Genomic DNA, 16,327 nt, shown 5'->3' on the forward strand with positions numbered 1-16,327 from the left:
TTAAAAGGACCGTTGTGTGGTCCTTAAAAGGACCGTTGGTTTTTATGGACTACACAATATTCTGCGTAGGCGGCACTGGTATTTGTGCATTCCATTGTTTCCCGGTTTTCTGCTTTCTAAATGCACGAGATCTTTGGCGTAATCTGCCGGAAATTTGATGTCTGGAAATCTTATGAAATTGTTTTTAAATTTTTTGGCCAAACATTTATTGATTTTCACCCGTTGTCTGTCAAAACAAAGTTTAGTAAGGCCCGGACTCTTAGAAAAATCCCCATGTGTCATTATTTCCGAAATGAACACGTGCTTACACCCTTTTTCTTTTAGATTATCAACAATTTCACAAATTCTCCCGACTATCTCTTTGGGGCTTGATGTGACGGTGATGTCTTTCCACCAATTGCTACTACCACGACCTCTGCTTTTTCTTCCAGCATTCTACCGTACAAGTCTGTATCCATTCTGTCTGTTCTCAGACCGCCTTTTCCATACCAACGTATATTGTAAGAAACATGTAAGCCTATTCGATCTTCGCAAAAAAATCGTAGACGTTTGATATAGCTATCGCCGAATAATACAACTTTAGCCATTGTTGTCATAAAGTAGACTGTCTGTAAAATATTTTTAAAACCTTATATATTATCTTGTCAGTGATATGAGTGATTAAATTTAAATTTGACATAAATCAAACTGTTTGAGTGAATACTTTTTAACCCTACAAATTGCTCGTGTCAGTTTTAAAAAAAAAGCTGTTGTCTTTAATTACATTGTGTTGCTTGTTTGATACTTAATTGCTGAATGAGTGATTTGAGTCGAATCCAACAATTAGCGGGTGGAAAATCTCGGTTTTCATATATTCTGTTACAGATTTATTTATTAAGAAAAGTATCTATTAAAATTTAAATATTTTAAAAAGCGGTATAATTTGCTTTTCGATATAATCAAAAAGTAGGGAACAGTGTCCCGATTAAAACCATAGGTGATAGCAATTGTCTTTATAGAGCAGTGTCTCTATGTTATTTTTTATTCCTCTCTTCCGATAAGACCACCGTGATGATTGGATTAACGCCTATTAATTATCGCTAATAAACAAACGCTGTGATTAAATTAGCACCTCGTTAACTATAGATGTACAATACACGATGTGACAAGTGCTTTACGGTAACCTTGAATTTGCTTTTCGGTACACAAATACATATAATATTGAACGTAAAAAAATGTAAACATGTCATATCATAAAATAGCTAAAGAAAAAAAAAATGTTTAGTAATTCTGGATCATCGTATTTTTAATGTTTTTAATGTTTTTATATGTAAGTGTTGTCTTCAATTTGTGATCATATAAGTTCAACTACGATGAATTTTACAGACCGTCATCTGCTTTACGTTTGTATGTATATTATATGTCGTATGTGCTTGTACATGTTTGTATGTTATTTTGACAGTTGTCACAAAAATAAATATGAAAATTGTTTCAGATATGCTTTGATTCTCTTTATCTGTTTAACAAATTTATTTATTTAACACAGTTTTCTCAAAACCGGAAAGCACTATTGAAATAAATATTATCAAGTGAACGTAATTATGAGACTTAATTTTGACCAAATATTTATCAGTTTTTATTACTTTTTCAATCATTACAAGTTAAACAGATTCAACGCTATGATTAAAGATTGCTTTCCGGTCGTGTTGATATATTCACGAAGTGAATGGACATGTGCGTCGGACATTTAGTTTTAATGTAGACAATGATAAATTCGCTTATAATCAATTAATATAATAAAACTTTAAATAATTATCTGAATTTCTGCTGCTCTTATATATTCGAATTTCCTTCAATTTGAAGTTCAAATAATATTAATCTCTCATAATTTAACAGGATCGCAGAACCGGAAAGCACTCGCGAAATGTCAATTATCATACTATCCTGATACAAGCAAGTTAATTGGTCAACATTTTATCAAATTATATCTTTTTTTCAGTAATTAATCGATTCAAACCATTGAAAACTCGCCCAGAACATCCCTTATATGTTTTTTATAAGAAATTTGAGTGCTTTCCGGTGTTTCGGTGCTATCCGGTGCTTTCCGGTCATTCTATTTACCCTCTGCATTGTAGTGTTAGGAAAACGAAGACATTAAAAAATCGAAAAAAGTCATAATATACTGGTCAGACTTACTTGCTGTAATAAATTAGACATTAATATTCATGTATAAACTCCAAATGGGTTGAATATATTTCATAATTTTAAATAAGAGACTTAAATATTCAAAAATATGATGTGACAGTTGCGGTGAGATACTATCTACCCTGACACTCTAGTGACACCGGTTTCATTACACTGCAGACTGCCAATGACACTAAATTGCAGAAACAAAACTCAAAATATACATTTCATAAAATGTCAGCAAGGCAAGTTTATGCTTTTAAAAGTCAACATAAATTCATTATCAGAGATACTAAATTAACTAATCATTACAATACAAATACTTAATAATAATACCAGAAAATGTTCCCAATGGATTTCTTTGGGGATTTCCTAACAGAAATATGCAGAATAAGTCTGGACTTTGGAGGTGACAGGACAGCGACAGTCAAAAGTTATCAGAAACATCCTATTATTTGGACTAATAATGTATTTGTACTGTCATGTACTATAGATTACCAGTGTGTATAATAATTGCCATATAGGGAAAAGTTTTAATTTGTTGTCATAATTTAATCTTTAAAGTTGCCTTTATTATGTCTTTTTATGCCCCCGAAGGGAGGCATATAGTTTTTGAACCGTCTGTCTGTCGGTCTGTCAGTCTGTCGGTCTGTCGGTCTGTCCGCATTTTTCGTGTCCGGTCCATATCTTTGTCATCGATGGATGGATTTTCAAATAACTTGGCATGAATGTGTACCACAGTAAGACGACGTGTCGCGCGCAAGACCCAGGTCCGTAGCTCAAAGGTCAAGGTCACACTTAGACATTAAAGGTTATTGCATTGATGGGCGTGTCCAGTCCATATCTTTGTCATCGATGGATGGATTTTCAAATAACTTGGCATGAATGTGTACCACAGTAAGACGACGTGTCGCGCGCAAGACCCAGGTCCGTACCTCAAAGGTCAAGGTCACACTTAGACATTAAGGGATAGTGCATTGATGGGTGTGTCCGGTCCATATCTTTGTCATCGATGGATGGATTTTCAAATAACTTGGCATGGATGTGTACCACAGTAAGACGACGTGTCGCGTGCAAGACCCAGGTCCTTATCTCAAAGGTCAAGGTCACACTTAGACATTAAGGGATAGTGCATTGATGGGCGTGTCCATTCCATATCTTTGTCATCGTTGGAAGGATTTTCAAATAACTTGACATGAATGTGTACCACAGTAAGACGACGTGTCATGCGCAAGACCCAGGTCCGTAGCTCAAAGGTCAAGGTCACACTTAGATGTTAAAGGTCTTTTTTCATGATAGTGCATTGATGGGCGTGTCCGGTCCATATCTTTGTCATTCATGCATGGATTTTAAAATAACTACGCATAAATGTGTGACACAGTAAGACGACGTGTTGCGCGCAAGACCCAGCTCTGTAGGTCAAAGGTCCTAAACTCGAACATCGGCCATTACTATTCATTTAAAGTGCCATCGGGGGCATGTGTCATCCTATGGAGACAGCTCTTGTTGTAAATATTTTTGTAAACATCTATTACTCAGACACACTGATCGGCGATTTCTGTAAGTCATTGTTATTTAGTAATTTACTCTAGCTGTAAACGTATTCTGCATGAGCATAAATCAGGTCTTAATTAAATACTAAAGAGAAACAGAAGTTTATTATTTTAATTTATCCTTCTGACAGTCCCAAGAAAAACATTGATAAAGGATTATATTACTGCCCACGAATGACTAATTACTACAGTACATCCGAAGTGAAAAGTCCCAGGGGACACCCATCACCGCGATACCAGCCCGGCAGCGTGTTCAAAGAAATTTGACCACCCAGCTGGGTGATTTCACCGCGAATCGCGGTGAACAGCATGTCCAGACACAGTGCTCGCCGAACACGTTGTTTTGCTGTGAAATCGCGGCAAATCGCAGTGTTCATGATTGTTTAAAAATATGATACGGGGCATATTAAATGAACAGGCATCAACAGTTATCTGATTAGCAATAATTTGTTAACCAACATGAACTTATTAATTATAATTTCGCAACATGTGAAAATGGGCAAACATGCTAAACGAAAGAAAGAATTAGGCAGTTTAATTGCAACAGAGGTGAGGAAAACATTTATTCCAATATGTAATGTTAGTAGTAATTGTTAGTGGATGTTTCAACAATTTTTACATACAACTATAAACATAAACAAAGGAAACACAACAGTTTATAATTACACATCTTATAAGCATAGTGTTTATCTGAAAACAGAGAACAATATTGTTAAAACAAAATATGGGAGCAAAAATTTAGACGATCTGAAGTCGGAGAATCACCGCAATTGCACACTGCGACGCACCGTGTCTGGCGATCACCAGGCAGCAGATAAACGGACACGGTGTTCGTTTAGATGTGCAAGCGTGATCAGGACACCGCGAACGGACACAGTCAATTGCTTTTTGTCGTGGAGGTCGCGCGAAAAATTGACTTTTCATCTTGGACGTGCTGTATTAATAATTTATTCAATTCACAATCGTGTTTCTTTGACGGGAGTAAAGGATAAAATGCTTCTGTTTCACGTCATTTGCAATGTAATCAAAATGAGATCATCACCTGTTTTTACTGATAAATAAAAGTTTCCTATCTGCTAACTAAAACTTGTACCATTTTTAGTATTCTTTATTCATATTGATTACCGGACCTCTAGACAGTCCTACACGGGTTTTCTAGGGCCCGGTTACCGGACCCTAGCCACTGCCTGGAATAAAAGCATACAGAATGGAACATGGAACCTAATTGTAATAATTTATTTTGGCTCAGTAGTCTAGTGGTTACACGCCCAACTGTCTATCCACAAGACTGGGGTTGAGTGCGTCCCACCTAAAAAGCCAGTAGTGGTTCTTCGAAGGAAAAACAGCTTATAATAACCTGTATGTGGCATACACATCAAGCAAGTTGAAAAACCAGAAGAGCTGAGCTGGACTAAGTTGGTATATGCTTGAAAGATTTCTCTCCAAGTTCTAGGAGCTTTATCTTGCTCTTAACTTGTACATTTTTTAAAAACACGCTGAAATGTTATAAAATGCATTTTATGATCGTCACCTATGCTCAATACATGGTAAAATTCTAAAAAATATTGGCTAAACTTAACCAGGGACGGAGGAGAATGGGGTGGGTGGGGGTCCGAACCCCAAGTGTCTGTGTAGTGAACTAGTTCCTTGTAACCGAGGTTTGTACAACGGACACAATTTGTATAGTGAACACTATTTGACTGACGTTTGAAAAGGGCTTAGTGTGTGTTCACACTCCGGGCCGACCATAAATCTGTATGTGAGAAAGTTGCGAGTCTTAGTACCGGTCCTTTTCTGGAGAGATGGTAAGGTAAACTGCCTGCATGTATGTGACTGAAAAAGTGTTGAAACACGGCCGTCGGCCTATAAACCTAAACTAAGCCAAAATGTACGTCGGTAAGAATGACCATAGTTTTTTAGCTCACCTGAGCCGAGTTTGAAAATGGGTCATCTGGGGTCAAAAACTAGGTCACTAGGTCAAATCAAAGAAAAACCTTGTGTATGCGATAGAGGCTGTATTTTTCAATAAATCTAAATTTTCAATTTTCTATTTTGCAGACACTAGACAGCGGCGTGTTACATACGGATTAAAGTGTAAATTATACCTATAATTTTGCTATTGTCTATTTTAGCACCTGCTATAATTTTTACAATTAGAAATTAGGTAAACTGGACTGTTTGCCATTGATAATCACGTGTAATTAGCACATTTATTAGGATATTTCCATTGTTACAAAACTATCTAGACTAATAATGACCAATATTATAATCCCAAGTTTTCTATCGTGTAGTATTTGATAAATGTTAATGATGATATTATATACTTTCTTTTTATCATATCCTTGAATTAACAAACTAAAGATCATAGAAATGAAATCATTTGTTTTATTCAAGTGCATGAAAGCGCGTAAAAGTGCCGAGAATACTCCGACGTCATCAGCGATTTTCCTGTTTATTTCCGATTTTCAATAATTTTTTTTCTTTATGTCTATTCGCTATAACCGAGGGGTTTTCCACTGACTTTCATACTGTGGGACTGGAAAAAGTGTTTCTTATAACTGAGTGCTCCTTATAACCAAGTTTCCTATAGCCGAGGATTTTTACATTGAATAAAGAAGGAATTAGATCAGGGAATTGAAAACTGTTCCTTATAACTGAGTGTTCCTTATATCCGAGTTCCCTATAAGTGAGGTTTACTGTATTGATATTTGAGCTCACAATAATGAAAAAATTAATTTTAAATTTCATGAGATAATTTTCTTATAAATTTCATGAGATAATTTTCTTGTAATTATGAGATTGACAAATTTCTGATACAATAAAAGAGTAAACTCGAATAATACTGTGGCAAGGAAAGAAATTTAGGGTAACATGTACCTGCCCTGCCCTTAAAATAAAATGATAGTTCAAATTTGCACGGATATTTTGTATTGAAAGAATTTAAATACTATAAACTAGTCAAGTTATTTACTAATCTTCTGTTCATTTAATTGCAAAAGAAAGGTAAAAATACCTGGGTATCTCTAATTGGACTTCATATTCAAATTAGTTTTGGATAACCTTAACTTTTAGCTTGCTGGCGGCAAATGATTCTACCTTTGCGACCAGTGCAGACCAAGACCAGCCTGCACATCCATGCAGTCTGATCATGGTCTGCGGTGGTCGCTATTCAGTCAGTAAATTTTCATTGAACACCCATTTAAATAATAAATGGTATTGCTCAAATTGAATGATGGACCAGTCCATTGTAGAAATTAAGCAGGTTAACATTAACTTTGTAGATCACACTTGATTACAATGCAGATGTGAAGAAGAGAAATATTTTTAATGAAAATTCAAATATTTTTCTTCAATCTGATAATTATATAATTGATATTACATGATACACTTTATGTTTTCTTTTAGAATCACAGCTGTCACAGATAAAACCTGGAAATGCTAGACGTCACCTCACTGAAAGTTATGATCAGGTAAATATTCTTTGTTTTCATCTGATCATAGGGATTTTAAGGGAAAGCAAGGCCTCCACTGGGCCTCAGAAAGTTGTAGTCACTTTTTGTGACTTCTTGTAGCCACTTTCAAAAATCTGTAGCCAGTTCTTTGAATTTGTAGCATTTGCTTACATTAGCGAATGGCAGAGGAGGTCCTGGGAATGGTTAATATAATGTTATCTATTTGGGTATGATGTACATTAGTCTGGCTACCGACTTAAGATAATTTTTTTTTTTTTTTAGAAAAAATAATTCTTTTATATATTCTGACTTCATCAGTCTTGGCTCTTGTATGTTTCGAGAAGAAAAGGGACATAATTATACAAAATTTGAATAGCCTCAGGAGTTATCCCCTATGAACAAAATATACGGTCTGAGCACAGACTAGATGTACATGGGCATGTATAAAGTGCCGTGAAACTAAAGGTAATTATCCATATTTTAAACACAACCATCTTACTGGGTATTTCGTATCTAAATGGAATTCATTGTTTATATTTACAGTTTCGTTTTATTTGATAACCGTTCTTGTATTTCAGTACAACTCCTGCATATCATTCATGAGAAATGTTGGTTTAAACCTTTACCCTGCTAAATTTCTAAAATGGACTGGTCCATCATTCAATTTGAACAGTATCACTTATTATTCAAAGCGGTGTTCACTGAAAATTTACTTACTGAAAAGCGAACAGTGCAGACCATGATCAAACTGCACGGATGTACAGGCTGATCTTGGTCTGCACTGGTCGCAAAAGCAGAATCAGTTGCCGCCAGCAGGCTAAAGTGCTTACTCAATATGCTTTCATGAAGTATTTAATAAACATGACCAGTCCGAACTTTAGAATATACCAACCTTTCTGATATTGGCTGTTCTTCTATTAGATTTTAAAGGAAGCAGAGATAAATGAGCCACGCCATGAGAAAACCAACACAGTGGCTTTGCGACCAGCATGAATCCAGACCAGCCTGCACATCCGCGCAGTCTGGTCAGGATCCATGCTGTTCGCTAACAGTTTCTCTAATTGCAATAGACTTTGAAATAGGGCCGTCATTGATTGGGTCTTAGGCGTATCGACGATACCGATATATCAGAAGACAAATATCGACGATACATCGATATATTGATTATTCAGTTAGATTAACGACCTATTTGTTCATATAATACTATATACCGTCCTGCTATTTTAAGTTTTATTGCCTATTTTCCATATTTCTGTTTGATTGTGTTGTATTTGTATTAATGAAATAAAAGAAATACATAAAAATTAATAACATCTTTCATTTTTATTTTGCCTTCACTCCTTTTTTGCATTCATCTAAATTAACAACTTTGTGAACTTAAGTTGTTTTTTAGGGTCTGAGTGTTTATTTGGGTAGTTTTTTCTCCCTGTAAAATATCGATTTTTGAAAATGGGAATCGATAATCGATCGACAAAAAAAAATCGTTGATACATCAATATCGTTTCTATCGATGACAGCCCTACTTTGAAAGCAAACAGCATGAATCCTAACCAGACTGCGCGCATGCGCAGGCTGGTCTGGATCCATGCTGGTCGCAAAGCCACTGTGTTGGTTTTCTCGTGGCGTGGCTCAAATAGATCAAGTGTACACATTCCTATAATTCATTTCTCACACACGACTCTATCATGATGATGGAAAGTTATCATTTTCTCTTTCATAATAGGTTTTAAATGAATTCTAATTTTAGATTAAGTATCTTCTATATAAAGCAAACATACCTTGAGGCCTTGTGACCAAGTGGCTGGCTTCAAATCACTTGCCTCTCACCATTGTGGGTTTGTAACCTCACTTGAGGTGTAGAATTTCATTATGAGGGTGCAATCCAGCTCAGGCTTACAGAATGTCAGTGATTCTATCCAGGTGCCTGCTTCTGCCTAAAGTAATGCTGTGAGGGCCCATGGGTTCTTCCTCCACCATCAAAAGCTGGAAAGCAGCCCATTGACCTATAAGTTTGCTTATATGTCATTAAACCAAACAAGAAATAAAGAACATTTCAAACTTTTGGTTTGGCCATTGAAACTTGTTGACTGAAAAATTAGAATTTCTGGGACATACCAATATCTTTACTGGAATGGCACAAAAATAATTTTCTTGCTTATTTAATTTGTGACCAAGGAGTGTTTGAAAAAGCTATAACTTTTAAATGCAAATGCTAAGCATAATGAAAAGTTCACACACAGAAGTCAGGGTTAAGGTCACAGGCAAAGAGCTTTAGCTCACACTTCCCTAATAAAAGGTAAGAGTATTTCACTCCCAAGAGCATAAGGTTATCATTTACTGCTGACCTCTGTATTGGTCATTTTTCATATCAGGTCACAACTGAATCACTTAGCTTGTCAGTATTTGAGGTCTGAAAGGTCAAAGTCATAAATCAATATGTCTTTTTAATAGACGTGGAGCCATTTAATTATATTCTCCCAATTAAGTAATTGGATACTTAATACTCACTAGTGAATTATACAAACATCTAATTATTTTATACCATAATATTAAAGACTTTTGATACCACTTTTAAGTACAAAAAAAATATGAATAATTATCAGCATGTCCGATTCCTGAATGTTTGGGGTGTTTTGGTATTTTCTTTCCAATTTATATTTGATTTGTAATGATGTGATGTGATTTCTTTTCAAAGTTGTATATAAATCACTGGTAGTTTGACACTTTTCAAACATTTGCAGCTTCCCTGATATAAATCACTGGTACAGTAGTTGGACACTTTTCAAACATTTGCAGCTTCACTGATAGTCTGGTTACTGTCTAGATAATCTTTTAATGCCCCCCTTCCAAGAAGGAGGTGTATATTGTTTTGCAGATGTCGGTCAGTCTGTCAGGGTCGGCTGGTATGTAGACCAATCTGTTTCCGGATAATAACTCAAGAACGCTTGGGCCTAGGATCTTGAAAATTGATAGGGAGGTTGGTCATGACCAGCAAATGACTCCTGTTGATTTTGAGGTCAATAGGTCAAAGGTCAAAGTCACAGTGACCCAGAACAGTCAAACAGTTTCCGGATAACTCTAGAATACTTGGGCCTAGAATCATGAAAGTTGATAGGGAGGTTGATCATGACCAGCAGATTACCCTTATTGATTTTGAGGTCAGTAGACCAAAGGTCAAGGACACAGTGGTCCAGAACAGAAAAACTGTTTCCAGACGATAACCCAAGAACGCTTGGGCCTAGGATCACAAAACTTAATAGAGAGCCGAGCATAACCAGCAGATTTAAACCCCTGTTGATTTTGAGGTCAGTAGTTCAAAGGTCAAGGTCACAGTGACCTGGAACAGTTAAAATGTGTCTGGACAATAACTTGAGAATGCTTGGGCGTAGGATCACAAAACTTAATAGGGAGGTTTATCATGACCAGCAGATAGGTCAATAGGTCAAAGGTCAAGGTCACTTTGATCAAGAACAGTAGAGCTTTCGTGCACAGTGACCAAGTAATTTTTGTTCCTTGTGCAATTACTGAATGCATCAAGGGGGGCATTTCGTGTTCTTCGAGCTCTTGTTTCGATTAAGTTTTCATTTTGTGTGTGTAAATCTATGGAAGATGTCATGTAATTCATCCAGTGTAGGTTGATGCTGTAGGAAAAAGCACTAATTTATGTGAGCACTGAGCACTGAATACTAATTTTGATATCAGTCACAACTGCGAATCAGACTCTCGACTGCTAGTGTTGTATGCCAGCACCACTGACTCACACAAATTGCTGAAATACTAATGAAAACTCATATTAAATCAAAATATGCAAGTGATCAAGATTCATAAAAAGACTTTTAAATTTAATCAACATTCAGAGAAGATGAACAGAGCCGAGTCCCTACATGATTTGTTTGTGTCTTTTATCAATTACAACAATGGGAAACCAGTCTGTAATTACACATGGGACAGGTCTAAATTCAGTGTGTGATGGTTCCAGTATTGTTGTCATCTATAGCCAGAGAGCCTGAACATGTTTATATGAATGCTAGAAATTTCCCAAGAGGTCTCTTTTGCAGCCAATCTGATTGCTTTTTAAACAGTCAGTTCTGTTTTTGGCCAATTTCAATTACCATTTGAATATTTAAGTCTTAAATGTTCATTTTTTCTGGATTTTTTTTGTCCTCATTTGAATAAATAGACATTAATGGTGGTTACTTAATTGGTATTGATTGTGAACACTGTTTTATCAGTAACACTGATGAATATTCAACAGCAAAGAAAAGGTTGTGTTATTTTCAGCTGTTTATATGACCTGAATATCTTTTAAACTACATGCATTGCAAGGGGCATAATTTGAACTTAAAAGTCATTTATATGGAAAGGGTGTTTGAAGGGACAAGCAGGTTAGATCTCTTGAGGAGATCTACATTTATCACTGAGGTGTTTTTAGCTCGACTTTTCGAAGAAAAAGTAGAGTTATTGCACTCGCCCCAGCATCAGCATCGCCACCGCCGTTGGTTAAAATTATTGATATAGTCAAATATCTCTGTTACTACCAAAGCTATTGACTTGAAATAGCTATTTACTATCAAAGTCTACACCAGGAGAAACAATCCCTATAACTCTTATTTGAATTTTGACAGAGTTATGCCCCTTTTTAACTTAGAATTATTTTGTTAAAGTTTTGATAAAGTCAAATATCTCTGTTACTATCAAAGCTTTTGACTTGAAATAGTTATTTATTATCAAAGTCTACACGGGGAGAAAAAATCCCCATAAGTCTGATTTAAATTTTGACAGAGTTATGCCCCTTTTTAACTTAGAATTTTGTTTATAAAGTCAAATATCTCTATTACTATCAAAGCTTTTGACTTGAAACTTAAAATAATTAATGGTATTTATTATCAAAGTCTACACCAGGAGAAACAATTCCCATAACTCTGATTGAATTTGGACAGAGTTATGCCCCTTTTTAACTTAGAATTTTTTGGTTAAAATTTTATAAAGTTTTTACTGGCAAAGCTCTAATTCAGATTCAAGCACTGAGAAATGTCGAGCATGCTATCTTAGGGACAACTCTTGTTGGGTTAGCAGCTGATAAAAGATTATTTAAATATGAGATTTACATGTACTTGCCTACCTATACTATTTCATTATAAGTATTCTAAATGGGTGGGATATGGACATCATGTATATACATGTATTCATTAATTCTGCCTCCAGTACCTGTGGTATATGTGACTTATGGACAAAATTATAATAAGTTTTAAATGAGTGCTATTATCTGCCACTGATTTCATACTGTTTGATATGCTTATAATTGATCAATGGCTTATGTGGCAAATTTGACCTGCCCATTTTTAACAAGTGTTCAGTTGTCCACACATTCAGCAAAAATGAAAATGGCTATATAAATGAATACATGAAAGTGTTCATTTTTTCAGTGGCTCAAAGGTTATAAAACACAAAGTTAGAGACCAGTCTGAGAATGCAATCATGCCATAGGTCAGTTTTAAAACTGTGTCAAGAATTGACTAATCGGAGATTTGAGACTGGCCTCAATTTCAGTTTTATAATATCTGATTTTGATGTTGACATATTATAGTTATCAAATAATCAAGGCCTTCGCATTCTTTCATGTCTGATTTACCAGTAACCATGGTTCAGGGTTAAGTTGTACAAGAATTGAACCACTAGGCCATTAGCTTGGATGGTTAAATATCTAAGTATCTGAACGATGTACCATGGTAAATCGGACAGTAAGCCACAAGAAGGGCTTGATTATGTTCATTATAACATGCTCAATGAAACACGATGATAAAACTTGTGATGAACTTGAATTATCTGGGGAGAAATGAACTGGGTGTCATGCAGCTTTCTTGATGCCATAAGTGACTTCATAATGCCCTCTCATCAGTCCTTGCATCAACTGTTGTTTATAGCAGAATTTACACCTTTGTTTAAATGACAATAATGAATCATATCATGTCAAAATGAGCAATTCAAGCATTTTGATATCCTATACCTGATAATCTTGAACTGTCTGTTTTCAGCCGTATGCAGATTATTTCAACAGTGATGAAACAGTTGTGATCTATAATCGTGTACCGAAGACTGGAAGTACATCATTTGCTGGAATAGCCTACACGCTGTGCTCGACAAACAGATATCATGTTCTTCATGTGAACACTACAAGAAATGTGCACACACTCTCAATTAATGATCAGGTAAGTTATTTTAAAGGGATATTCAAGTGATTTTTATGCCCCCACCATTAAAATTAGAGTGCGGGATAGTGCTATCCATGTCTGTCCATCCAGCCATCTGTGCATAAAATTGTGTCCTGCAAATAGCTTTGTTGGGCTGTTTTGGATTTTGAAATAACCCTTGTCAAAAGACCACTTTATTATAAACAAAATGACTTGTCACATTCAAGAACCGTACCCCTACCTTTAAGGTCAAGGTCACAGAGGTCAAAGATTTAAGGTAATTTTTCTTGTCTGCCCTTTGACTTTTTTATATGCCCGTCTCTGAAAGAGTGGGGCGTATTATGTGAACACCCGTGGCAGGCGGGCAGTTGGCGTCCAAAGCATGTCTGCTCTCTAAGTCAAACAGTTTTCATCCAATCTTCACCAAACTTGCTGACAGTGGTTGTGGGCATAATATCTCGGCCAAGTTCTGATAACCACCCAAATCGCCCCAGACACTTTTGGATTATGGCCCTTGAATAACTTGAAAAACTGCGAATTTAGCCTTGTCCGCTCTCTTAAGTCGAACAGTTTTCATGCAACTGTCGTATTTTGTGACAGTCTGGCACTCTTGTTTATATATATATTCATATCAAAGCAGGGTGGTAATTTCAAATCATAATAAGAAAAATAATACTATTAAATTAAACATAACGTCTCTAATAACTGGGATCTACTGTAAAGTCGTTTAATTTTGTGAGGCAGAAATTTTGTGGTTTTTGTTAGATTTGCTGTTTTGATAGGGAATATGAATTTGAGGATTTTAAAACATTAAAAAGGAAAGAGTATTATAAACGTTTGTAGCAATTTTCAGGAGAAAACCTATTAAAACCTGGCATATGTAGGTCAGGCTAGGAATATCAAGAAAATTGCGCTCCCACTTCATCAATAAAGTGTTGGAAATATTGTTTCTACCAAAGTTTAAGCACTTAAATTTTCATTTTCAGACCTACACAATGATTAAATATTTTCAATCAGTTACAGCCTTAGCTATAGTACTGCCTACCAAATCCATAGTTTATACATCGGCATAAAACTTGAATGCCTTGTTTTAAGACACCAGTTCTGGCGGAAGGTTATGAAACAGAATTTGGAGGCGAGTCTCTCTGTTTCAGCTTTGCAGCATAACCATTGGTCAGTTTAAAAATTTATCTGAAAAACAGCCAATCAGATGATTAGTTTTGAGTTTGGTCTCTGAACTTGAACCTTAGCAGGATTGGAGATCATGGAGTGATTGTCAAAGTGCGGCCTTACCATTTGTCAGTTTCAAGTTTATGGTGAGAAACAATCTATCAAATACTGGCATTTTAAGACTGGAATCCAAACTCTGTTTGAAAACTTTAAACTTGTACAGCTTTTTTTCAAGACAGCCAACTCGAAAATAACTCAATAAACATGCAGACTGTCTGTTGTGTAATCAAGTTAACCTTTAGCATGCTAGATAAATTGTCATCTGCTGGAAATGTCGTCTGCTAAAATTGTAAAGTTCATTCAATTTGCTCCAAAATTGGAAGAAATATTGTCAGAGTAGCAAACAGCTTGGAACCTGATCAGACGCCGATTTAATCGGCGTCTGATCTGGTTCCAAGTTGTTTGCAAAGGCTGTTAAATTCGCCTGCAGCAGGCTAAGAGTTAAAGTACGTTAGTACAAGTTAATTAACAGGATTTTCAATATTATGTCCTTTGCATCCACAGTACACTCACATAAATCAGTACAGGAAACGAGTGATACAATATTTAGTCTACCATATTATAAAAAATAACCCTTACCCTGCTAATTTTCTATAATGAACTGGTCCATCTTTCAATTTGGACAGTACCACTTACTGTTTAAAGGGGTGCTTACCAAAAAATACTGACTGAATGGCGAACAGTGCAGATCATGATCAGACTGCACAGATGTGCAGGCTGATCATGATCTACACTGGTCGCAAAGGCATAATCAGACGCGTTTTCAGTTTAGCATTATAAGGGTTAAAGGCACATCCCATAGTTTCCACTACACATCTTTATTGAACTGACTGCTTGAAAAGAAAAAAAAAAACGGCTGTTTAGAAACCCCTGTAGCAATGTTTGAAAAAAAAAGATGTGCATGTATGGACAATGTGTTTAATTAGCTGTCCAAATTATAGAGCACTATTACATGTCTATCTCATCCAGAGGTGCTATTTGCTTCGCCTTTTAAGAGTTGCGGAGTAAATAACAAGAGCTGTCTGTTGAAAGTGTGCTGTCTGCTGACAGTGCGCTCGACTGTTCAAAGATTTGATGAAAGTATGGGGTCAAAATATAACCAGAGATATTCAGAGAAAAGAAGGAAAATAGATAAGACAATCAATGTACTTGTTTGTGGAACTGGATCAGTCTTGCACTATTTTGCAATGTGTAGCTTTATTATTATTAACTAATTTCTAGGTCAAAAAAGGGCGACAACTGAGCCAAAATCCTTGTCCTAGTTATGTAGTCTTGCCTACATATGAATACTATGGTGGTACAAATGTGGTCAAAGTTTCAAAGCCATATGTCCAACAAAATATGGACTTGTGCGAAAACTGAACCAATTTTCAAGTCCAAAAAAGGGCCATAATTCAGCCAAAATACTCGTCAGAGTTATGTACTCTTGCCTACAGATAGAGACTATTATAATAAACAAGTGATAAAAGTTTCAAAGCTATATTTCAAACAGTTTAGACAAAATATGGACTGGTATAAAAAACTTAACTAATTTCCAAGTCCGCAAAGGGCAATAATTCAGCCAAAATATTTTAAGTTATGTACTCTTGACTACAAACCAACAAACTGTCTTCAACTTTTGCTATAATAACAGTCTACCAAGTTGTAATGAAACCATACATATAGAGGCCCAGCTGTTGGCTGCAGTGACAGTATTTATTAAATTCCTGATACAATAGATCATATCGTGCAGCTGTGT

The 16,327-nt window shown here is 35.8% G+C and overlaps 1 protein-coding gene across 1 annotated transcript in view; it reads left to right on the forward strand.

Annotated features, from left to right (window-relative positions):
* LOC123551596 (heparan sulfate 2-O-sulfotransferase 1-like) overlaps nt 1-16,327 on the forward strand; it is a 71,417-nt gene that overhangs the window by 3,379 nt on the left and 51,711 nt on the right. Inside the window, exons 2-3 of the mRNA XM_045340644.2 lie at nt 7,122-7,186; nt 13,204-13,377. Coding sequence (XP_045196579.2) covers nt 7,122-7,186; nt 13,204-13,377 — 239 coding nt within the window. The remainder of the gene's footprint in view (nt 1-7,121; nt 7,187-13,203; nt 13,378-16,327) is intronic.

This window comes from Mercenaria mercenaria, chromosome 15 (genome assembly GCF_021730395.1).
Source record: "Mercenaria mercenaria strain notata chromosome 15, MADL_Memer_1, whole genome shotgun sequence".
Taxonomy (NCBI): domain Eukaryota; kingdom Metazoa; phylum Mollusca; class Bivalvia; order Venerida; family Veneridae; genus Mercenaria; species Mercenaria mercenaria.